This window comes from Penicillium argentinense (genome assembly GCF_028826775.1).
Source record: "Penicillium argentinense strain IBT 30761 chromosome Unknown utg000005l_segment0_segment0, whole genome shotgun sequence".
Lineage (NCBI taxonomy): Eukaryota > Fungi > Ascomycota > Eurotiomycetes > Eurotiales > Aspergillaceae > Penicillium > Penicillium argentinense.
This window is the reverse complement of record NW_026622664.1, coordinates 5,711,449-5,734,562: the sequence shown is the minus strand read 5'-3', so window position 1 is coordinate 5,734,562 and position 23,114 is coordinate 5,711,449. Positions and strand designations below refer to the sequence as shown.

Genomic DNA, 23,114 nt, shown 5'->3' with positions numbered 1-23,114 from the left:
TAGTCTCTGTTCCAAGATCAACACGTAGAACCCGCGGTACGAATCCATTCGACTGGGCAGCATCAAGATATTGGCGAAGAACACTAATTGAAGTGCGCGCAGATACTCCGACAAAGATCCAGATGATAAATCGTTAATAGCCATCGATCAAAGCGTATATTCCAAAGCCAAATTGCTCAAGCTAGAAGAGTGTGAAGGCATTAGTAAGGTGGCAAATTTGGGAGAGATGTAGAAGAACTAACCTTCATATAACCATCAAGATGCCAGACCCAGTTCGGTTCAGGGCAGGTACAAGTTCCTCGCAGGCGTTGAAGATCATATCGACGGCGATCAATAGCCTCGGAATTCAGCGTCCTGTACACCTCGAATATCAGATCAAGAGGAAAGAATGCCTCGGGGCTCGGAAGATACACATGTTGTAGTCGTCGTCCAAAGCCCTCAATATCCCCAATAACATCTTCCACAAGCAGAATCTCTCGAAGCTCTTCAATTTGGCGAATCCGCTCGGTGGGATTATCACAGCGGAGGTGAATTCCAAGACGTTTTCTTATTCGCCGCAGGGTTCTCTCAGAAATAGCCTTCCCCTTTCTTCGCAAGGATCTCAAGGACCTCCTCTGAAGTAAGTAAGTGCCATTGTATAGAGTTGTTCCACAAGTCTGTCGGTCGTTTCGGAATCAGGTGACCGTAAAGGACGATGTATACTCCATTCAACTAAACTAGAGCCAATAGTCCGCCCGGTCACACTAATCCCATAGTAATTGAAGAGGGTAGCTGATATAGCTTCATCGCTTTCACCGCAGCGGATTACAATCGCGATTTCATCCCTGTAGGGCTCAAGATTGATTCGGGGGCCATACTGACGTTAATATGCAGGGGGAAAGAGATGCAGCGAGGGAGATGTGGAAGAGGGAAAGGGAGAGATGCGGACGAGAAGATTCGTAGGGAGTCTTCAAAAGCAGACTGGTTGCCTATTTTGGAGATATTGATGCCTGATTGATCCAAAGCGGTCTCAGAAGCGGTGTAAAGAATCATACTTTCGAAAGGAGGCCGCTATCGGCCGCCGTAGATGCTGCTGCCAAGGGTTCTATTGCATAAACAACCTCGTTCACCGACAGGTAAATCTATTTCTGTTTTCTCGTTTCCATCGAACTCCACAACTTGGTAATCGTCCGAGAGTTCTTTACCTAAGATCAAAAGAAAGTATTTTCTCAGACTTTACGTAAAAGGGCATAAGTTCTAGAGAAATTGGGAGGGTTCTAAACAGAATAAAAATTGAGGTATCCACGTACAACTTCACTCCTTGGCAACAAAAGTTGTTCCGCGGATGATTTCTTTTATTGGCATATGTCCTACGTTGCGTAATTACTCCTGCTTATTCCTCCTGTTGATTCCTCCTCTTGATTCCTCCTGTTGGTCCATTGAATTAGGTCACAGCGCACGCAGGGTCGCTCCGCCGTGAGTATTCAGTAACGCACCGATAAGATTCTCCGATATGGGCTTTAGAAAATTGCTCTTGAGGGAAAAAAACGAAAGCTGTTTCTTTCTTGCCAGTAGGAGCCAGTGATTGACCAAATATAATACGCAGTTTTTCTCCGTGTGCTGACACTCACCATTCTTCTTGTGAGTTTTCGCCTCCGCATACTTTCTCTCCGATCACTTAGATCTCACAAGCCATCAGCACTATCCAGAGAACACAATGTCATCCTGGGTGCTCGATGCCATCGCCCTCCTTCCAAAGCAATGGCAAGACTGGTTTCTCCCACCCTCAGCAATTCCGACCGTCGTCAACGACCCCTCCAAGGTCCAGTTAAGTCGCATCATTCATGTTTATTTTGAGCATAGCGACCTGGAGGCCTTTGATAGATTCGCGCACGATTTTGGATTCGTGAAAGCTGGTCAGGAAGGGAATACGATATATTACCGCGGATATGGGAAAGACCCATATATTTATGTCGCTTCACAGAGCCCAAACCGTCAATCCCGGTTTATGGGTGCCGCATTTTTGGCTAAAGATGAGGCAAATTTCCAGAAGGCCGCATCTATGACAGGGGCCACCGTCAAAAGCCTCGATGGAGCCCCGGGAGGCGGCAAAATGGTCACCTTTGCCCGGCCCAACGGCAGCTTCTTCCATGTCGTCTACGGCCAGACCGAACGAAAAATAGAGGTGGAGCAACTTCCATCGGCGACTCATGACTTCCATGGTCCCTTCAATATGCCTTTTGAGAAACCTCGGAAAGGCCAATTTCAGCGGTATCATAATGGGCCTGCTTTGGTTCACAAGTTGGGCCATTACGGATATGTGTGCAAGGAGTTCGAGACGGAACTGGACTTCTACACCTCAAACTTCAATTTCGTTCATTCAGACATATTGAACCTCCCAAAATTTCCTCATATTGACGTTTTGACCTTTATGCACCTGGACCTGGGCCCGGACTATACTGATCATCACACCTTGTTCCTCCAGCGCGCACCGCCGACTGTCCGCAAAACATACATCCATCATAGTTCCTTCGAAGTTGCTGATTTTGACACCCAATTGATGGGTCATCAGTACCTTGCAAAGAAAGGGTGGAAGTCTGTCTGGGGAGTTGGGCGGCACATACTTGGAAGTCAAATTTTTGATTATTGGTATGACAGCAGTATGTTCAAAATCGAACATTATGCGGACGGCGATGTGGTGAATGAAGAGAACCATACGCGCAGAGAATTTGTCGGACCGATATCTGTCTGGGGTCCTGAACTGCCGAGCGATTTTGGGGAGAACAAGGCGAGATAGACTGACGAAGAGAACTACCGTGCTTCAGCCCGGCTGATGGTTTTGGTCTGAATACTTTCTTAGCTCCTTTCTTTAATTGAATCTGAGATGTTGTCTCAAGGAATTGTCGAAGCTGTGGTAAATGAAGGAATTCCGGAAGAATTCTTCAGAGGAATCGATGATTATCTTTCTATTCCAGCTTTTGTTTATTCATTCCCTTTTGCTCGAAATATTCCCGCAAAGTAACCTTGATTTAGTCTCACAACAGAGGTTATAATTGACTCAAGCCATCCAGTATTCAAATAAAAAGTTCAGCCTGAACGTGTTTGGAAACTAATGTGAGAAAAAATGAGTGGTTAAGTGGGAGAGGGAATGAGGCTGCACTCATAGTGACTGCATTACTTTTCCCTGGACTTTTCATCAGACTTTTCGTCGGCGGAAAGTGAACTGGTTAATGTTGCATCGTTTCCTTTAAAAAAGCAAACAAGCGCTGCCATTCATTGAGTCTGTCTATCGTCTCTTTTTAAGGGTTATTATCCTTCCAATGTCGTAGCAAAGCCTGTCGCTAACACAACTCTCATCCTCTCAAGTTTATCATGAATCAGCCGCCAAAGACAAACCGGGGAATTATATAGGTCTCAAATAAGCATGTAACAAATCCTAACCGGCTTATACTTAATGAAATGTAATGTGTAGAAGATACCGGCGGATAGAATGGAGTTGACCTTACTGAAGAATGAGGACATGATAGACACCAGATCATTCATTCCGGCCGACGAAAACAAGTCACTGACTACCCTTCATACATTACCCTGCAGCTTTGACTCAAGACATTTGTCGACCGCTAATACTGCTTCGCCAACCACAAGCTCTTTCAAATCCTTTCCATGCAAATTAAAATTCCAGAATCGACTTCTGCACTTCTTCCTTAGAAGCACAAAGAATTGGTCCATGCTACTCCATCTTCTGCTTAATTCGCTGGCCGACAGCAAGAAAGAACTGTGAGTGTTGAGATATACTCTCTGGTAAGGAAGCTTTAATGTAATCCCTTTCCGCATGAATGTGAAGTCTGAGATTGCTCAATATATTCCTACCAGCCGCTGGCTATGAAAAGTCAAAGGCCTTCAAGAGTGTAGGCGAAGGCATTCTAGCCGCTTTGCAAACCCTGGATAAATTTCCCTCCAGGGTTGGTTCGAATACCAAAAATCCAATCTGGTGTTAACGTGGTACTGCAGGTCGATACACACCCCCTCGGAGAACAAATGCCATGGTTTTTTACCCGCGCTACGGATGTTCTGCGAACCCGCCACGTCACCGCCAGAAGCATGATTAAGCATTAAAAACGGGGAGAAACACTGCAGTCGTCCTGGGCCCAGAGCACGACGCACTCGATCGCCTGTGTGTCCCTTCGGTTATCTCGACAGGCAGAATAATCCACTGGAAGCGGCATTCGAAAGCCATGATAAGCAGGGATAGAAATTTTCAGGAGATACTGCCATATTCGAAATCAGATTCCCCTTTATCCACTCAGAAAATGATTGTCTGACCCTATTTTAAGAGGCGCTAGTGAATATTCAGATTAACTGCAGATCGTGGCTTGTAAATAATACAGTCACCGTTCGTAATTGTTGGGAACGTAATATATACCCCGCCTATCTTTATGCCTGTGGACGGAAGTATCGTGTTCTAAACACTATTGAACGGTGGCCGTATTGTGGACAAGCCACGATCAATAGCTAACCCGAATATAGACTAGCGCATCTTAGGATTGGGTTGGAGAATTATTTTCTGAGTGGATAAAGGGGAATCTGATTTCGAATATGGCAGTACTGTTGAAATTAAAGTCTATATGGATGTCCGAGGTACAGGGTTTCTCGAAATTGGCTTGACCAGTAGACACTGAGGCTCTGTTTCTTGACCTCACTGCCAAGGTCTTAGCGCAGATAATTTATTTGGTCGGCAACAGAAAGTTACGTTCCGCTGTAATATGCTACTGAGCTAATACAGCGACAATCAACGTGTGCCCCACATTCAAAGCATGCGATATATTCTTTTGGAGTAATAGATACAATACCTTACTGGGTTTCATTACGAATGGGTCCTCAATTTAGCGTGGCTAGCCCAATTATGATCTGCGCTAAGGCCATGGCAGTGGGGCTGATAAAAAGAGTCTCAGTGTGTGCTGGTCAAGGCAACTTCGAGAAACGCTGTATAAGAAAAGACGACCTCAGTCCAAAAAAAAAAAAAAAATCAAAGGATTTAATCCACCGCTCTTGTGTGATAATCAGGTTTATGCCAGCCCAGCAAATAATAACATTGATAAAAAAAATACAAGATCTAAATCAGCATCCTATAATAAGCAAACCCATTGTAGTTAAAACGTCACGTCCGGATTTCCAAGCATTCGACATGGGGAACAACTTCATGTGTTATTCAACTTGCAGGCTGTACCAAGCAATTCTAGCCGATGGGAAAATAGGTGCATCCTCCGTCAACAGGATTTATGACGTGCTTAATATGGTTAACACCTGTTTTCCCGGATGATTCCTATTCGTCTAGTAGCATTTGCCAGGCAGATTCAGTCCTTCCGCGGAGAGACTTCAAAAGTTGCCTTGCAGGTAAGTCGTGTTCGTAGAGAGTTATGCCAGACCATCGTGATACATGCTTGGTGGAGCTGTCGCATCTGGCCGTAGGTGCGACAGCCCGCCCAATACAATGTTCACCTTGTTTGCGCGTTTAATGGCCCACTGGACCCGTTCTATCGCCCGATCTCCCGGTCGAAGACCACGCCCAGCAGCTTGGCTGTGGGCGACGGTTTGACTGGCTTCCCGTTCATAGCCACCCGGCCCTTGAGTTATTCGCCTCCTTCCCTGGTGAGGTTGACGAACTTGATTTTCTCGGCGGAAGGCAGGACCCGGTTCGTCGGGCCCATGCTTGAATGCGGGGAATGTCCTCGGTTTTAGTCTTTGCGAGGTTGTCTTCCGCTGAGGGGCCTACCCGCCAGCGGAAGTAAGCATCGATCGATGAAGGCTGATGCACATCCGTGGAAGGTTGAGTAATGCGAGCAGAACAGGGGAGAGAGATGAACCATGTGCTAGTCCGGCATTCGCTACGGCGCGACCTCAACGCAGAAGTCGTCGAATCCTATGTTAGCCTTGAGGTCGCTCGTGGGGCTCACGATCCATATCTTCTGGTTCCCCCTCGGAGGGACTTCCAAGCGGAACACAACATTCCAACATGTGCAAGCCTCCGATGGAGCGCGCCCGCTAGTTCTCGCCCATCGGCAGTCTGCGTTAGCGAATAGGTCTTTATTTTGGAACCTCGGCACAATTGTAGTAACTATATTTCCCAAAGCACTCGTTCCACAAAGCAAACAATGCCGTATTCCTATTTAAGTTGCGGATAATGCCCCTGCGATCTGGTTATCAACTATCAAATATTGACAGTGACCGACCCATGATGTCATTCAAATCAGTGCCACGAAAGCTCTGGGAGCATTCATCCCCAGAACAAAGTAATATGGACCGATTTCGGCGAGCACTTGAATTCAAGACTGGCCAATCTTTTCAGGTATGTAGTGTTCATGCAGTCATTGTGCCTATTATACCTGACGTGTACCAGAGCTTTCACGATCTCTTTGATTTTTCAGTCGATCATCGTGCGCTTTTCTGGGATTTTTGTTGGATGTATTTTCGTCTCATCCATGAAGGAACCTACACTACAGTTGTCGATGAAAAAGCGCCTATAGACAGTATCCCGAGATGGTTTGAGGGAGTTCGCCTGAATTTTGCAGAGAACCTGCTTTTTTCCTCGTTATCGGGCACTTCCGGTAAGGAGGACGATAAAGTTGCTCTTGTGGAAGTTCGTGAAGGTGCTTCCGATCAGCCGGTTCGTGTGACGTGGGAAGAATTGAGAAAGCGGACTGGCCGACTAATGCAGGCAATGAGAGTACATGGAGTGGTCAAAGGGGATCGGGTCGCAGTGTGCGCAAGCAACAGCGTTGATACCTTGCTCGTTTTTCTTGCAGCCACAGCGATCGGCGCCATCTTCTCCTCCAGTTCAACAGATATGGGGGTTAAAGGAATCCTCGATCGCTTGCTCCAAATCAGGCCTCGGTGGCTGTTTATGGATGATACAGCTGTCTACAACGGTAAAACCACCGACCTGCGTCCGAAAATAGCAGAAATCGTGAAGGGCATGCAGCCTATTGATGAGTTTGAAGGTGTCGTTTGCCAACCAAGGTTCGCGTTACAACCAGCGGAGTTAAATCATGTCCCTAAGTCTCGACCTCTGGCCGAATTCTTGGGGGACGCAACGAGTGATATATTGGATTTTGAACGAGTGGCCTTCTCGGATCCGTTTCTGATTGTTTACTCGTCGGGTACGTCAGGTCAACCAAAGTGCATAATGCACTCGGTCGGCGGGGCATTGTTGACCGCTCACAAAGAGGGTGGACTGCATCAGGAATTGGACAAAGACAGTATTGTCTTGCAATATACGACAACGGGCTGGATTATGTATCTGTCATTGCTCCAAGCATTACTATTCGGATCTCGAGTCATACTTTACGACGGCAGTCCATTTATGCCGGATATTGCATCCTTCATCAAGCTTGCGGATATAGAACAGTGAGTTAAACACCAGAAATCTTATATATCATCAGTTACTATTTTTTGTCTTGAAGTCTCCTCTCTGATGACCTGCCAGCGTTACTCACTTTGGAATATCCCCTCGATACCTCGAGGAACTTAGGAGGTCTCTTGTCAAACCCAGAGAAATATGTGATTTGAGCTCGCTCCAAATTGTGACCAGCACCGGAATGGTGCTTCCGGACTCTCTATTTGAATGGTTTTATGACAGAGGTTTCCCTCCTCATGTGCGTCTCAACAACATATCTGGAGGTACAGATATTGCTGGGAGCTTTGGCACCGGGAACTCCCTCCTCCCTGTATACGTCGGGGGCTGCGCTGGAAAGAGCCTTGGGATTCCTGTTGAAGTATTTGACTCCACAATAGAAGGGGAGGGTGTCAAGGGTTTCCGCGTCCAGGATGGCAGCCCTGGTGAATTAGTCGCAACGGCAGCCTTTCCAAACATGCCGGTCGGGTTTTGGGGGCGAGACGGCGACAGGCGTTATCATGAAGCTTATTTCACCCGATTTGAAGGTATGATTCTCAGTGCAACCATCCATGTGTTTTGTCTAGTATATTGCTGATGATCATAGGTGTCTGGACGCATGGGGACTTTGTATCTGTCCACCCAGTCACGAAACAGCTTACTTTTCACGGGCGCTCGGATGGCGTGCTTAATCCGTCCGGTATACGATTTGGGTCTTCGGAGATCTATCAAGTTATAGAGGACAATTTTGCCAACGAAGTTATTGACTCGTTGTGTGTAGGCCAGCGCAGACCTTCGGATATCGACGAACGCGTCATATTGTTCCTTCTTATGAAGCCAACTTTCCACTTCTCGAAAGAATTGGTGAGCCGGGTCAAATCTGCAATACGTCAAAAGCTCAGCGCACGCCATGTTCCATCTTTTATATTCGAAACACCAGAGATTCCAGTATGTGCTTGATATAAATGGAGTTTACGGACAATTGCTAAAGTAATGGAACAGACCACTGTAAATCTCAAGAAGGTTGAGCTTCCTGTGAAACAGATTATTTCAGGACGCAGAATCAAGCCGTCTGGAACCCTCATTAATCCTGCATGTCTCGAGTTTTATTACCAATTTGCGGATGTTGAAAAACTTGTCTCAAAGGACAGCAAGCTCTAGCTATATCTGAAATATATACTGTGGACACTGTACTAGGTGGTCAGTCAATCTGGAGGGTTCTACTTGGAAATATAATTTTTGACAAGATATTTTTACTACCTTGATAAACCACCTAGTCGAACCGCTGAATTCACAGGTTGTAAATCATCTCGAAATCTCTTTTCTGAAACCAAACCAATTACTGTAGAGCCCAACGCGGAAGACTGTTAATTGTTTCTTTGAACATTGCGTTAAGCTTTCGGCAATTTTCAATACCGCTGAGGCTTCTTTGATATTATCATTTGGCTTGGGGGAGCTGTTGAGATGAGGATATGGAACTAGGAGGAGTTATAGCGTTAGCCAGCGATTGAATGATAGTTATTGAAGATGTCTAGTTAACTAAGATGATCCCTGAGCCGAAGGGTGCTTTACACGCTTACCAACTGACCACTTTACTATATAAGGCTCGGTGCGTCTCAAGGAGGACGGCAAGATAGCCAACAAAGCCTCGGTGGCATTGAAGACTGTTGGACCTCAAAAGGAGCTTCTGTTGCTCTCTGTCCTCCCTGAGACACGCTAACTTTGTGTGGTAAAGCGAATATTTGGGCAGCGTGTAAAGCACGCTTCCACTCGGGGGCTATCTTAATTTAAAATACCCTCAATAATACTCAGTTGCTGTTATACGCTATCGCCCCTCCTAGATCTTATCCCTCACCTCAACACATTATGGCATGTAGAAACGAACGACGACGAGCGATGATATGCGTGGTAATTTATATGATTAATTCGCCCAATACCCCGCAAATCTTTCTTGTCTGAAAGAATTGCCCGGGCTCCCAGAGGCACATAAATTATAACATGTAATAACGTGACGTCTCTGGCTTCAAATCCAATTCGCCCTCTTTGTTAATAACCTGGATATCGGGAGCTCTTAAATTGAAGCCAGAAATGACCTCTTCTTAGGCCAAAAAGACTGTCTTTCCACGCGTAGCTTCCAGTGACCCGCATGTGTAGCCCCACTATTCTGCGCCCGCCCAACCTTCCCGAAACTCATGCTTGGACATAACAGGAAAATACTTGCGTCTTACGTTTGGACGTACTGGACATGAGGGTGGCGGAGAGAGATATATTCAAAGATTATTGGCGGTATTGCCGTAAAGAAAGGACTTGAAGCACAAAATTGAGTGTTGCCTGTCTTGCCTGAGTGAGAGATGACGAGCTGCCACCAGCCGTGAGCAGTTGACTCCTGTGAGACAGCTGCAGGAGGGAAGGAGCCCCTCGGTACGCTCGGTGTAGTCATCACACTAGGCAACCCCAATCAAAATATGCCCAGCGAGCTGGCGGTGTTTGTGCGTCCCATTTGCCGAACTGGGATATGAAAATTTACCTTTGTCTTTCTGTTTACCTTTCAAGTCGTTCATCGAATGCAAGACCTTACCAAAGTAATGGGGAGCTTTGTTTTCCAACGGCCGGAGAAACATTTCTGGGTTGTTCCAGTGTCCGTGATTGGACCGGGCTGAGCAGACTTTGTTTTTCTAATTCCTCCACGGAAGAACTTAAAATCGCCACGATGACCAGTCATATAATAATACGTTTATCTGCACCTAGTATTCGGTAGAGCTGAAATATCTTGCACCCTTCGCCTTTTACCGTTACGCACATCACAATCACGTTTCAAATATAGCCTACCTGTGCTGCCAGCCCGTTAATTTCACGGATTCTGTCTTCAATGCCCCTTTTTTGGGTATATTCTCTATTGCTTCAAATCATCACTCTCCTATCACAAAAGTAGCTGGTTCTTCCCACCTTATTTGAACGCGCGTTTTCTTGATACTCTCATTCTTCAACCTCAGCTGACGTTGCATGGCCACAATAATGTCATCTGGTAGCCGAGAAGACCACAATTGCATCCAAGAGCATGAGGTGCCAGCCATCCAGCCTATTAACTTGATCGAACAGAGCGAGGTAGACAACCTTACTCGCATAGCTACTCAGCAATCCCGTCAACAGTCGACCGCTGCTCACCGTCTTAACCCTCTTGCCGATTACGATCCATTGTTGGACCCTCAGTCCCAAAAGTTCGACTTGCGGAAATGGCTCGTCGCAGCCATAAATCATGTTGAACGTGATGGCCGTCGTGGCCAGACCATGGGAATTGTGTATAAACAACTCAATGTTTATGGATCTGGCGCCGCACTCCGCTTTCAAGAAACTGTGTCATCGATTTTGAGTGCGCCACTACGCTGGCCACAGGTGCTTCGCGATGCCCGTTCTCCTCGTCGGAGGATCCTCAAGGATTTTAATGGGCTCCTCAAGAGCGGGGAGTTGCTTTTGGTCCTGGGCCGACCCGGCGCTGGCTGCAGTACATTCCTTAAGTCTCTTTGTGGTGAACTCCATGGGTTGGAACTTGACATGAATAGCGTGATTCACTACAACGGTAAGTTTCAAGATGTTGCACGCTTTATGCACTTTTCATACTGAAAGGGGCGGTGTAGGTATTACCCAAGAGCGAATGACGAAAGAATTCAGAGGCGAGGTAGTATACAACCAGGAGGTATGGCAATTTTAAGTAGACCCGGACCTATACCTGCTGAGGGTCTATGCTGACTTGCCCCGGTCTCTAGGTTGACCGACATTTCCCCCATTTGACCGTCGGCCAGACCCTAGAGTTTGCCGCTGCGACTCGTACACCAGCTCACCGTTTCGAAGGCATGTCACGGTCCGAGTTTGCGAAGTACATGGCGCAAATTGTGATCTCTATCTTTGGACTTAGCCATACATACAGCACGCGTGTGGGTGACGATTTTATTCGCGGTGTCTCTGGTGGCGAGCGAAAGCGTGTCAGTATCGCGGAGATGGCTCTCGCTCGGTCTCCTCTGGCAGCGTGGGATAACTCTACACGGGGATTGGACTCTGCTACTGCTCTGAAATTTGTGGAGTCTCTCCGGCTGCTGTCAGATCTTACCGGTTCAGCCCATGCTGTGGCTGCCTACCAGGCCAGTCAAAGTGTTTATGATGTATTCAACAAGGTCATGGTTCTATACGAAGGACGGCAAGTCTACTTTGGCCCAGCCATCACCGCCAAGGCATATTTCGAGCGGCAGGGCTGGGAATGCCCTCCTAGACAAACCACGGGAGACTTCCTTACTTCGGTCACCAATCCGCAGGAGCGCCGAACTAGAGCTGACATGGAAGGCCGTGCTCCACGTACTCCTGAGGACTTTGAAAACGCGTGGCTCACGTCCGCCGAGTTTCAACAGCTGCAGACCGAGATCGTCGCATATGAAGAGCAATACTCAGTCAACAACGAGGCTGCAGCTATTTTAGCGTTCCAAGAGAACAAACGTGACAGCCAAGCAAAGCACACTCGACCCAAGTCACCCTACATCATCAGCGTCCCTATGCAGATTAAGCTGAACACGGTCCGCGCGTATCAACGGCTGTGGAACAACGCAGCCTCCACCGTATCTACGGTCATCACCAATATCACCATGGCTCTGATCATCGGTTCCGTCTTTTATGACTCTCCAAATACCACTTCTGGCTTCACATCTAAAGGTGCCACTCTTTTTTTCGCCGTGCTCCTCAACGCGCTCACCGCAATGAGCGAGATCAACAGTCTTTACGCACAACGTCCAATCGTCGAGAAGCATAATTCATATGCCTTTTATCATCCCGCCACCGAAGCGATTGCTGGAGTTGTCGCCGATATACCTGTCAAGTTCACCTTGTCCGTGGCGTTCAATTTGATTCTCTACTTCCTCTCTGGACTAAGACGGGAGCCGGGTAGCTTTTTCCTTTACTTCTTAGTCACATTTCTCATCACCTTCATTATGAGTGCTGCTTTCCGCACACTTGCCGCTGTGACTAGGACAGTCTCCCAAGCAATGGGCTTGGCAGGAGTTATGATCCTTGCTCTCGTAATTTACACAGGTATGAAACATCCTCGAATCTTGTCCGGGCAAATAACCTGATCTTGCCTCTAGGATTTGTTCTCCCCGTACCCAGCATGCACCCGTGGCTTGAGTGGATACATTACATCAATCCGATATATTATGCTTTCGAGATTCTGATCGCCAACGAATTCCACGGGAGGGACTTCGCCTGCTCACAATTCATTCCGTCTTACGCCAATATGTCCGGAGACTCATTTTCTTGCTCTGCGCCCGGCTCTGTGGCTGGACAGATAACTGTTAACGGTGATAGATATATCCTCTTCAACTATCAGTATAGCTATAGTCATGTGTGGCGTAATGTCGGCATCCTATTTGCCTTCCTTTTTGGCCTCATGGCAGTTTACTTTATCGCTTGCGAGTTGAACTCCTCAACTACAAGCACTGCTGAAGCTCTCGTCTTCCGCCGCGGCCATGAGCCAGGACATACGCGCGGTTGCCAAGAAAACTGCAAATCAGATGTTGAAAGCCCCGGCACCACACAAGTGGCCCAAGCGACCGCCGATGGGAGCGAGGAGAAAGGAATGGCCGCTATCGAGGCGCAGACCGATTGCTTCACTTGGCAGCATATTTCATATGATATTGAGGTCAAGGGCGAGCCTCGTAGGCTTTTGGACCACGTCTCTGGATGGGTCAAACCAGGCACCCTCACCGCATTGATGGGCGTTTCTGGAGCAGGAAAGACCACCCTGCTTGATGTTCTGGCACATAGAACATCAGTTGGGGTGGTGACTGGCGGAATGTTTGTCAATGGACGTAATCTTGATGCCAGCTTCCAAAGAAAGACTGGTTATGTTCAGCAGCAGGATCTTCATTTAGAGACCGCCACAGTTCGCGAGTCATTGCGGTTCAGCGCTCTGTTGCGTCAGCCCGCTACTGTTTCTATCCAGGAGAAGTACAGTTATGTTGAGGACGTGATCAAGATGCTCCACATGGAAGAATTTGCTGAAGCTATAGTGGGTGTGCCGGGCGAGGGTCTCAACGTTGAACAACGCAAGCTCCTGACCATAGGAGTGGAACTGTCGGCGAAACCCAAGCTTCTTCTTTTCCTGGATGAGCCAACTAGGTGAGCTAAACCCATACATTCCCCTCTTTCCCTTGGTTGTTAATATCATATTTCAGTGGTCTGGACTCGCAAAGCAGCTGGGCTATTTGTTCTTTCCTCCGTAAGTTGGCTAAGCATGGACAGGCAGTCCTTTGTACCATTCACCAGCCAAGTGCCATGCTATTCCAGCAATTCGATCAACTTCTTTTCCTAGCACGAGGTGGCAAGACTGTCTACTTCGGACCTATTGGAGAGCAGTCACGGACCCTCCTGGACTACTTCGAGTCTCATGGCGCACGAAAGTGTGGAGCCAGCGAGAACCCTGCCGAATACATGCTTGATGTGGTGAATGCTGGCCGCAATTCTCAGGGGGAGGACTGGTTTGATGTCTGGATGCAGAGTCAAAAGAGCGAAGAGGTCCAGGCTGAGATTGACCGAATTCATAAGGAAAACCAGGGCCAGCATTCTGACACCGAGGACTTATCCTCCAGCCGGGCAGAATTTTCAATGCCTTTCTGGTTCCAGCTTTATCAGGTCACGTACCGAGTCTTCCAGCAGTACTGGCGGATGCCGTCCTACATTATCTCTAAGTGGGGGCTGGGTATTGCTTCCGGTCTCTTTATCGGTTTCTCATTCTACCAAGCCAAGGCGTCCCTTCAAGGTATACAGACTATCGTTTACTCAGTCTTCATGCTCTGTACGATTTTCACTTCCCTGGCTCAACAGGTCTGATTCAGTCTATTCCCCATCGACGTTTAACCCGTCTAACCTTCTATAGCTAATGCCTTTGTTTGTTACGCAACGGTCTCTTTACGAAGTTCGCGAACGTCCTTCAAAAGCCTACTCTTGGAAAGCATTTTTGGCCGCCAACGTGATAGTTGAGATACCCTACATGTTCATCACGGGCATTCTTATATATGCCTGCTACTTTTATGCCGTCGTGGGCCTCCTTCCATCCGTCAGCCAGGCCACTGTCCTTCTTCTCTGCGTTCAATTCTTTATCTACGCCGGATCGTTTGCTCAAATGGTCATCGCCGCCCTTCCTGACTCGCAAACGGCTAGCGCCGTTGTTGTCCTTCTCTTTGCGATGTCTCTTACATTCTGTGGAGTAATGCAACCTCCATCTGCTCTCCCTGGATTCTGGATTTTCATGTATCGTGCCAGCCCTTTCACTTACTGGACGGGTGCCATGGCTGCGACCCAGGTCCATGGTCGTCACGTCGATTGCTCGTTAGATGAACTTGCGGTTTTTGACCCGCCATCTGGCCAGACGTGTGGCCAATACCTTTCGAAGTATATTGAGCTTGCAGGAGGCCAGCTGCTTAACTGGAATGGTACTTCCGATTGCAGTTACTGCTCGCTCACGGTTGGTGACCAGTACCTTGCCCAGTCCCAAATCTACTACTCCCAGCGATGGAGGAACTTCGGAATTATTTGGGCATACATCGTGTTTAATATTATTATGGCCGCTTTTCTCTACTATTTGTTTCGAGTGAAGCGTTGGAACCACGACAATGTTAAGCAGAAGCTCAAGCTCATACACTCGAGGTTCTCCAAGCCTCGGGCGTGAACGCCTGGCATTCGGTCCTTTCCAATTTGTTCTCCTTGTCCGTTTATGCTGCTGTCACCAGTTTATTAATATTTTGTCAAGCACTCTAGACGCTTTTTCTCTTTCGTCTTCCGTTACCTTCGATAAACCTCAATTTACATATTAGCTGTTGTAATAAAATTATACAAGGAAAGTTTTAAGCTCCACACGTCAAGTCAAATGGAGTCGTTGTCCTAGTGCATCACCTCCAAACGCTCTCTTGGTAGTATTATGATATTAAGGACGAGCCTGTGATTAGCTTCAGAGCTGGAGTAAACGCCCATGAAAAAAAACCCAATCATCTGAGATCTTGATCTTTTCTTTCTGGCTAAAGGCACTCGGGGTGGGCTCATTTGCAAATATAATACTCCAGTTAAATGCGTCCTCCGTTTTGAACGAATTCACGTTGAACAATACGACTATCAATACAAATGGCCTTGCTTGATACTTCACACCACCAAATAACAAAACTTGGCATTATTGTTTTACTTGAAATCACGAGACCTGGGCGGTGACGGGCTACACCATACCTCCGTCACACACACCTTCTTCCTTTCCTTCTTCCTCAGTTAGCCAGATAGCTACGAATACAACGTTCGGCAAGCTGCACTCTGTTTAGCTCACTCCACCCAAACATGTTTAATAAACGCCGCCTTGGAATTTAGCGACTTGAGCACATACCAGACACATCTGCAATTGCTCATGGTTTAGAAACCGTCAGGGAAATGGTGGTCAGCACTGTATTGACTCAAACAGTACTGCTGAGGTTCCGAGAACTTGGTACTGGGTATTGGGATTGCGCCTACTTTTGCCACCTTTCGCCACCTCGGGTATGTACAGGAACCTCCGAGTCACAGGTATTCGCGAGGGTATTTCAACCCCCTCAACTCCCAGCAGTTTCAGAGAATCAGAATCAACACTCTGTTGATCTCATCTGTTGCATCACCCAATTCTGATTCCATTGTCCTGGTCCGCTAGTACACAGTATATCCTTGGAATTTCATAGTGTCGGGATATATTCTCCTGTCAGAACAAACTGGCTGTGACCCACTGCTAGCGACCGATGGATAACATCCCTTGCTTGGTGTACGCATTCTTGCGCTGGGCTGTGGCCCCGGTGTTGAGACCGCCGAAGGCCGGCGTGTGGGATCTAGGGGTGTTTTCCAACTAGACTGAACATCTATCTACATCTATCAACAAGAATCAAATTGACTTTGCTTTAGAGCATACAGACTGTCCACTTAACTGTGTACACAGTACCTAGCTGGTGATACCAACACATAGCTAGTACATGCCATTCGTGTTAGAAACCAAAAAGCCTATTTCTATATGAAGCAAAACAGTACTTGCGCGCCAGTCATTATATTATAATAAAAATGGCATGTATAACTATGGAAATACACTGCATTTACTGGCCCGCCAGGGTAGCAGAATAAAAAAGGGAATAACAAAAGCTGAGATGAAAGGAGTGCGTATTCTGTTGAAGGTTCAGCTTGTTAGCAATACCGGTGAGGCCATGATGGCTATCTTGCCGTTCTCCTTGTCAGAAAAACTTTATCTACGATTGTTGATGTTAGCCAAATCCTTGCTTTCCATTCGCCGCTTCTTTCCTGCCTTGTTTATCATTCACTCCCTGTTCTGTCCAAGCTCTGTTCTGATTAGCTCTTCTGCAACTGACAGTCTTACGCATAGTCTTGACGGTTTCCGGCCATCTTCGCTGGCGCTTTCCCTTCAACCCTAATGTTACTTCTCTGGCCCTAACTTTGCTGTTCCATACGCCCTCCGTTATTCGATGTTCTTCACCGAATCTGCATACTTGCTGTGCCTACGCACTTCCATAGGGTCCTCTTCTCATTGGCCAGTCGCCGCGTGTCTTCGTGTTCGACTACACCACCGCTTCTTTCCATGCTCCACTGCGTCTGCTGTTTCAGCTGTTTTTTTGTAGATATGTGCGCTGCTTATTTCTTCTGCTGTCGTTTCATCTGTCAGTTTTCTATCCTGTTATCTCTTCGTCTCTGCCTTCTCTGGCCGCCGTTGTGGCTTCATCTGAATGTGCTACGCTTGTATAATAGCGGTGCGCGTTTCAAGATATCTACGCCAGGTCGTTCAACTATTTCCATAATGCTTTTCCTTCTCCCCAACCGCCTTCCCCGCCTTCCCCGCCTTCCCGCCGAGATCGCCATTTTCGCGCTGTACATCTTTATCCTGTAATCTTGTTAATCTTTCAACTGTTTCCGCATACTATCCCCTTTCCTCCACCTTCATACTATTCGCCTATAAATCTCCACTCTGTTCCAGTGCAAGCTGCTTCTCCATCCGCTGCAACGCTGCCTCCTTCCGAGCTCTCCCGGCACTCCTTTCCTTTCCCTCCATCCCAATACAGTTCCCTGTCAAATGACCATTCTGTCGAAGTACAGCCTATTTCACCGCCGGTACGATCCTGTAAATATCCCTACTACCCCTGTTCCCACGCTCGAAACAACCTCCTTCGCCACGTTTCCGTCCTATCGCTCCAAGACCGCCCCTGCACACTCGTACACCTACACGTTATAAAAACCCGGAATACTTTCTAGAGATCTCCTCTCATACAGTCCACGATAATTATCACCGTGGATGCTTAGACAATCGCTTCATGGAGTATCCCTTTAACATACGTACAAAACCCAGTCTGTCTGTAAAGGGCAATGGACCGGACGAGGGTCCGTTAACTAGGTAGGAAGAAGCAGATGTAATAGATGAAGGGACAATGTAGTCGGGTTCGTAACAAGATTGATTCTTGGTGATTGCAATGTACAACTCCCCAGGCCTATTTAACATGGTCAGAACGCGATCAAGTCGAGGGGCGTCTGCTACCCTCTCGCTACTCCTTTGTCAGGAGTCATAAGCTGAATGCATATCTTCTGCCAAAGATATGTACTCATGAAGTGTTACCCCTTACCGCAACTCAGAATCAGAGAAATCCTGTAACTTCCCGTGAGCCTTCGCTTGGTCCATTATGAGCGCGCTCCATAACGTTGTCGCACCAAACGGATTAAGCCAAGTCCATATCACATACCAAATATCAACAGTACACCCCCGTCACCGTCAACTACGACACCATCGGTTGAAGATGTATTGGCACGACAAATTTAAAATGTATTATGTTTTCTTCTGCAGGAGATAAAGCCAAACCTAACTGATGCTACTGCCACAAACCCGGCACTAGTGCCTCGGGCCAAACGAAAATTTCTATCGAACTAAATCCACCGTGTAATAATCTGAAGTGCCAACCACTGTGTCCAGACAATAACGCGAGTCCAAAAAGTCACCCTCAATAGCACTATCAGCAACGAGAACTGTGAGCACAATGCGGCTGCATGACTAGGCTTACTCAAAATGAATCTTATTCCTTAAGGTTCCGACCTTTTTCATCTTAACTTCAACAACATCGCCATCTTTCAAAAATACTTTAGGCCTAAGAAAAGCTCCAACTCCTTTTGGGGTACCAGTCATCACTGCCGTCCCTGCTGGGATAGTGGTACCTGCAACAATCAGCAAAATGCAAAATGCTTTCGGGATGAGATGTGGACACTGCATTCACCCACCTTGACTCATGTGACTAAGTATTCGCTCCGGAGCAAATATCATATCATTTTCGAGATCGGAATTTTGACGCACTTCACCGTTTACCTTAGTGATAAAATCAAAATGATGTGCTTCAAAAAGCTCTGGGCTGATAAGGGTGGGGCCGATTGGCGCGAACCGGTCGAATGCTTTGGCAAAAAAAAACTGTCCTCCGGAGTTCTTTGGAAGTTGGAACATGCGGCATGATAGATCGTTCCCCACCGTATAGCCTAGGATATAGTTCCTGGCTTCCTTCGGTGACACATTGCGGCACTCTTCCGAAGTGACAAAGACCAGCTCACCCTTGGCCCCCGAAGCAGGGTTCAATCAGCTTTTAGATTGTAAATGGTATGATCCACGATTCCCTCACCTCATAATCGAGCAGGCTTTTGGCACAGAAATCATTCACTGGAATTTCTTCCTCGGGATGTGCCAGGGACGCTGCGGGTTTCGTCCAAAGTGGCGGGTGTGAAGGGATCGGAAGCTGCCGAGGCGCGTGTGAGCTCGACGTTTGAAGCCACGATCTCGGTGATAGAATGAGAGAATATCACCTTTGCCTCTTTAGCATGACTCCTGTAGTTCATTCCTACGCAGTATATCGGTATGTTGTCTCGAGGAAGCGGGGCTAGCAACTGTTTGTACCATGAGCATGCTGCGGCTTCTCTGGATTTCATTTTAATGTTGACTTACCCGTCCCACAGTCACAATCTGTTTACCTGTATGATTTGTGAGGTCGTCAAAAGATCTGAAAGCACCTAACTGCGTTCCCAAAGCCGGGGGCCCGTCTGCATTAAGTCCCAAGTCCGCATAATAGGATTTGCCATCCTCTGTGCATTCAAATCGCACAAGATGGTCAAAAGGAGTCATTTTGATGAATCAAGAAGCTCTCCTTAAGAATTTGGAGGAGTGACAACTGTTGATTTTTCGTGACTCAAAGACGAAAATGTGCTGACCGTCCCGTATTTGTTGAAGCGACGCGGCAACCATGTATGCCAAGCTTTGCACCAAGCGTTGCCAGTTAGTCCTAATTAATACTAACGCCGGAGTAACATTCACAGTGGGTCTTCCGACCGGCGGTAACCGCAGTACTCCCGCCACACGTCACGTCTGGGGAGAAGTTCATCCGCTGGCAGTATCCATGCGCATTCCGAAATTTTGACGCAAACGTTAGAGCTTCGCCGTCAAGTCGATCCGCGGAGTGACTTCAATATCAGCAGCGAGGAGGAATTACCGAGGATCCGAGATATAGTAATGTTCGGCAAGGGTCGGTTATAATCCGGTTTAGCTGCTACTCGAGATCTGAATTGAATGGGGTGATTCACATGGCCCCATATCGGAGGGACTTTCCGGAAGCTCTGATTTTCGTGTCGTGTGCGTTGGGAGCTTAGATTTCAACCAATACGATCACACTTCTTTGAAAATTTACTTTTGATAATTAGGGAGCTCCGCATACGACGCTACCGTGCATCTCTCGGCTTGATTGGAGTACAAGACGACCACCGTGGAGAAGCTACTGTGTACACAAAGTATTAAACCAGCCCCTCCCCTTTTGAACAAATGATCTGATTCCTTGACTATCACAGAATTGATAATCACAATATGAGTGACCAGAATAACGCATTTAAAGTGATAGTTGTCGGCGGAGGCCCGGTGGGCCTCGCAGCTGCACATGCCCTATACCTGGCTGGTATTGACTTCCTGGTCCTGGAGTGCAGGCATTCCATCGTGGAAGACAAAGGCGCTAGCCTTATTGTTCATCCTCACACCTTACGGGTCCTGCATCAATTTGGAGTTCTAGAGGAGTTGTTACCTCACGGCGCCGAGCTGCGTCACCATCTGTCGTTTACGGCCGAGGGAGACGTTTTTAAGGAGGGCACTCAATATGCCGAAATACGCGAGAAGTGAGTCCAAGTTACGACGCACCAGTCCTTCTACCTACGTTCAGTATTGTGTCATCACTCACATGTATTCTGACGAGTATCAGTCATGGTTATGGACCAGTTGCCTTCCACCGTGCCGAATTGATCGAGATTATGTACAACTGTCTCCCGCCTGCTGCGAAAGAGAAAGTCTTAACGGACAAGAAACTAGTCGACATAAAGATAAATCCGGAGGGAGTCAGGGTGACTTCCGCAGATGGAAGCATCTTTGAGGGATCGATCGTGATTGGTGCCGACGGTGTCCACAGTAAAACTCGACAGTTGATGCGCAAACTCGCTCTCAAGGCAAGCCCTGGACGATCCTGGGACCCTGTCCAACCATTTACAGCAACCTATCAGCTTCTCTACGGCTCATTTCCGTCACCTTCCGCGTCAGGCTTCGGATATGATATCCAGGCAAAAGACAAAGCAATTATGTACTTCAGCAGTCGGAATCGTGGATGGTTCTTCTTGTGTAAGAAGCTCCCAAACCCCACACAAGCGCGCACAAACTACACCGACAAGGACGTTGAGTCTTTAGCCCAAGAGTTTTTGGATTTTCCCTTGACGAGGACAGTGAAGGTGAAAGATGTCTGGCCACGGATGTTAGGGGCGGGTCTGACCAATCTGGACGAGGGTATCGTGCAACACTGGAGCCTAGGAAGGGTTGTGCTTGTGGGTGATGCGTGCCACAAGATGACCACACATCTGGGGCTTGGATTCAACAATGGCGTTCAAGATGTGGTGGTACTCTGCAACAGTCTTCGGAAGACCATCAATGCAGCCGCTTTCGAGAACCCAACTGTCAATGCCCTCACGGAGACTTTTGAGAGGTACAAGGCGGTTCGTATGAGCTCTCAATGCTCACTCAAGGGTGATGTTTGGAAATCTGGGTTCGAGACCCGTATGCACACCTGGAACAATAGGTGGTACTACATTCTTTCTCGGTATTTATTCCTTCCTAACTGGACGGAACGCTTAATCATGCGGTACGTTATGGCGCCTGAGTTCCGCAAGGGACGAGTGCTGGATTATGTTCCAAAGGAAGATCCGATGGAAGGCATGATCAGCTGGTTGTATTCAATGAAGTCTTAGAATAAACAGCTAGTTATTTGTGAAAAAAAAGTCACTCTTGTATGTAGATGATGCGAGCGGTCTCCTCACCACAAGTGACTTGGTATTGACATCCTTCAGAGTGACACAGCAAAAGTTTTAACTCCTCCAGCCCCACACCCGGCATTGCTAAGGGCACTCCCGCTTTTCCTGGGGACAGGGAATTGAGAGAGGCACTCCCACTTTCGTTCCGGGGGAACTGATGGGGACACCTCAACTCAGTACCTGTCGAGACATGGAGCGGTCAACTCAATCATCCCGAATTGGCTCCGCTTAGTCCTACCTCGTTGCCTATTCGTCCAAGAGGATTACTAGTCCATACTATCTCAGCTTGCCCCGATAGTACCCAAGCCACTTCGGCTGGTGCGTAATCTCCCCTCGGTTAATCTAGTCCCATCAATGGGTACTACGTAGTCAATAGCTTGCTCGAACATTTATGAAACGGTGAGTGGCGGCCCACTTATGGCCCAGAAATTCCTCCGCGGAGGAACTTGACCGTAAGGCGGGGCCAAGATTAGCCAATAATGGCATTATTTCTGTTCAACCAACTGCACAGAATTTTTAAGGGAGCCTTGACTGACGTCACAAACTCGACAGGGAAGGGAATGAGCACACTATGACAATATGTTCCTGAAGAATGCAATCCTCCCTGACAATCGGCTCAACTTTTGCATCATCTTCAGCTTCTGCATCCGACATAATCAGTGCTATTTTGGGTAACACTGAGAGGGGATTTTTCCGATCTATTGGCGAGATAATAGTCTCTCCGGGCACAGCTAACCTGCGTGCAAGCAACCATGCAGCATCCCGCAATCGCCGCCCCTAATTCCGATTCTAACTCTGTACCTTTAAGGGTTTGCGATCGGTGCATTCGGTGAGTTCTCCTCTCTATGCTGAAGGCTCTAGCTCAGACCTCCCACAGCAAGAAGGTAAAGTGTATGTTTCTGGCGTCGCTATCCTGAGACTCTGGCCAACCCACTGAGTTGGAATAGGTAACCAGGGACGACCGACCTGCTCTCGCTGCTTTGAGCTCGGAGAAACATGCAGTTATACTTCAGTAAAGCGCAAACCTGGACCCGCCATCGGTTCTCGCTACGTCTCCAATTCGTCAAGGTCAGGCACGTCTTCAGGTATCTATATTCCCATCTAATCCTTTCTACAACCGTCCAGTCTCAGTATGTGACGCTGATAATTCGCGCAAACTATGATCCAGCCCGCGAACATCGGAACGACTCCCCACTGGAGCATCTTTCTAGCAATGAATCGACTCCCACCTTTGGAGGTTTTGTCTTGCATAGCCCATCCGGGGTTTCACTCCCTGCGACCGCTCACCAAGCGCAAGGCAATGCTCCTCAACTTGTCAGCCACTTACATTTACCTCCTC

At 47.6% G+C, this 23,114-nt stretch overlaps 5 protein-coding genes across 5 annotated transcripts, besides 1 other annotated feature; 4 read left to right on the top strand and 1 right to left on the bottom strand.

Annotated features, from left to right (window-relative positions):
- Nucleotides 1-1,696: 1,696 nt before the first annotated feature.
- On the top strand, nucleotides 1,697-2,776 carry N7532_006946 (2,4,5-trihydroxytoluene oxygenase; the record flags this gene model as incomplete). Its single annotated transcript, XM_056619439.1, has 1 exon — nucleotides 1,697-2,776. One exon carries the CDS (start codon nucleotides 1,697-1,699, stop codon nucleotides 2,774-2,776), a length of 1,080 nt encoding a protein of 359 aa, XP_056475598.1.
- Nucleotides 2,777-6,211: 3,435 nt separating this feature from the next.
- On the top strand, nucleotides 6,212-8,530 carry N7532_006945 (uncharacterized protein; the record flags this gene model as incomplete). The annotated part of the gene is made up of 5 exons (XM_056619438.1): nucleotides 6,212-6,325; nucleotides 6,377-7,383; nucleotides 7,463-7,917; nucleotides 7,977-8,317; nucleotides 8,372-8,530. 5 exons carry the CDS (start codon nucleotides 6,212-6,214, stop codon nucleotides 8,528-8,530), a joined length of 2,076 nt encoding a protein of 691 aa, XP_056475597.1.
- Nucleotides 8,531-10,372: 1,842 nt separating this feature from the next.
- On the top strand, nucleotides 10,373-15,077 carry N7532_006944 (CDR ABC transporter; the record flags this gene model as incomplete). The annotated part of the gene is made up of 6 exons (XM_056619437.1): nucleotides 10,373-10,946; nucleotides 11,005-11,063; nucleotides 11,134-12,442; nucleotides 12,496-13,528; nucleotides 13,585-14,233; nucleotides 14,286-15,077. 6 exons carry the CDS (start codon nucleotides 10,373-10,375, stop codon nucleotides 15,075-15,077), a joined length of 4,416 nt encoding a protein of 1,471 aa, XP_056475596.1.
- A 3,384-nt stretch (nucleotides 15,078-18,461) lies between these two features.
- On the bottom strand, nucleotides 18,462-19,361 carry N7532_006943 (fumarylacetoacetate hydrolase family protein; the record flags this gene model as incomplete). Its single annotated transcript, XM_056619436.1, has 4 exons — nucleotides 19,250-19,361; nucleotides 19,069-19,182; nucleotides 18,680-19,001; nucleotides 18,462-18,616 (listed from the first exon to the last, which is right to left on the bottom strand). The coding sequence occupies exons 1-4, from the start codon at nucleotides 19,280-19,282 to the stop codon at nucleotides 18,462-18,464; spliced, it is 624 nt and encodes a 207-aa protein (XP_056475595.1). The 5' UTR covers nucleotides 19,283-19,361.
- Nucleotides 19,362-20,297: 936 nt separating this feature from the next.
- On the top strand, nucleotides 20,298-21,712 carry N7532_006942 (FAD-dependent oxidoreductase; the record flags this gene model as incomplete). The annotated part of the gene is made up of 2 exons (XM_056619435.1): nucleotides 20,298-20,599; nucleotides 20,683-21,712. 2 exons carry the CDS (start codon nucleotides 20,298-20,300, stop codon nucleotides 21,710-21,712), a joined length of 1,332 nt encoding a protein of 443 aa, XP_056475594.1.
- Nucleotides 21,713-22,771: 1,059 nt separating this feature from the next.
- Nucleotides 22,772-23,114: part of a sequence feature (Protein overlapping with rRNA (N7532_006941, KAJ5099940.1) was converted to a misc_feature.) that runs on past the window's edge.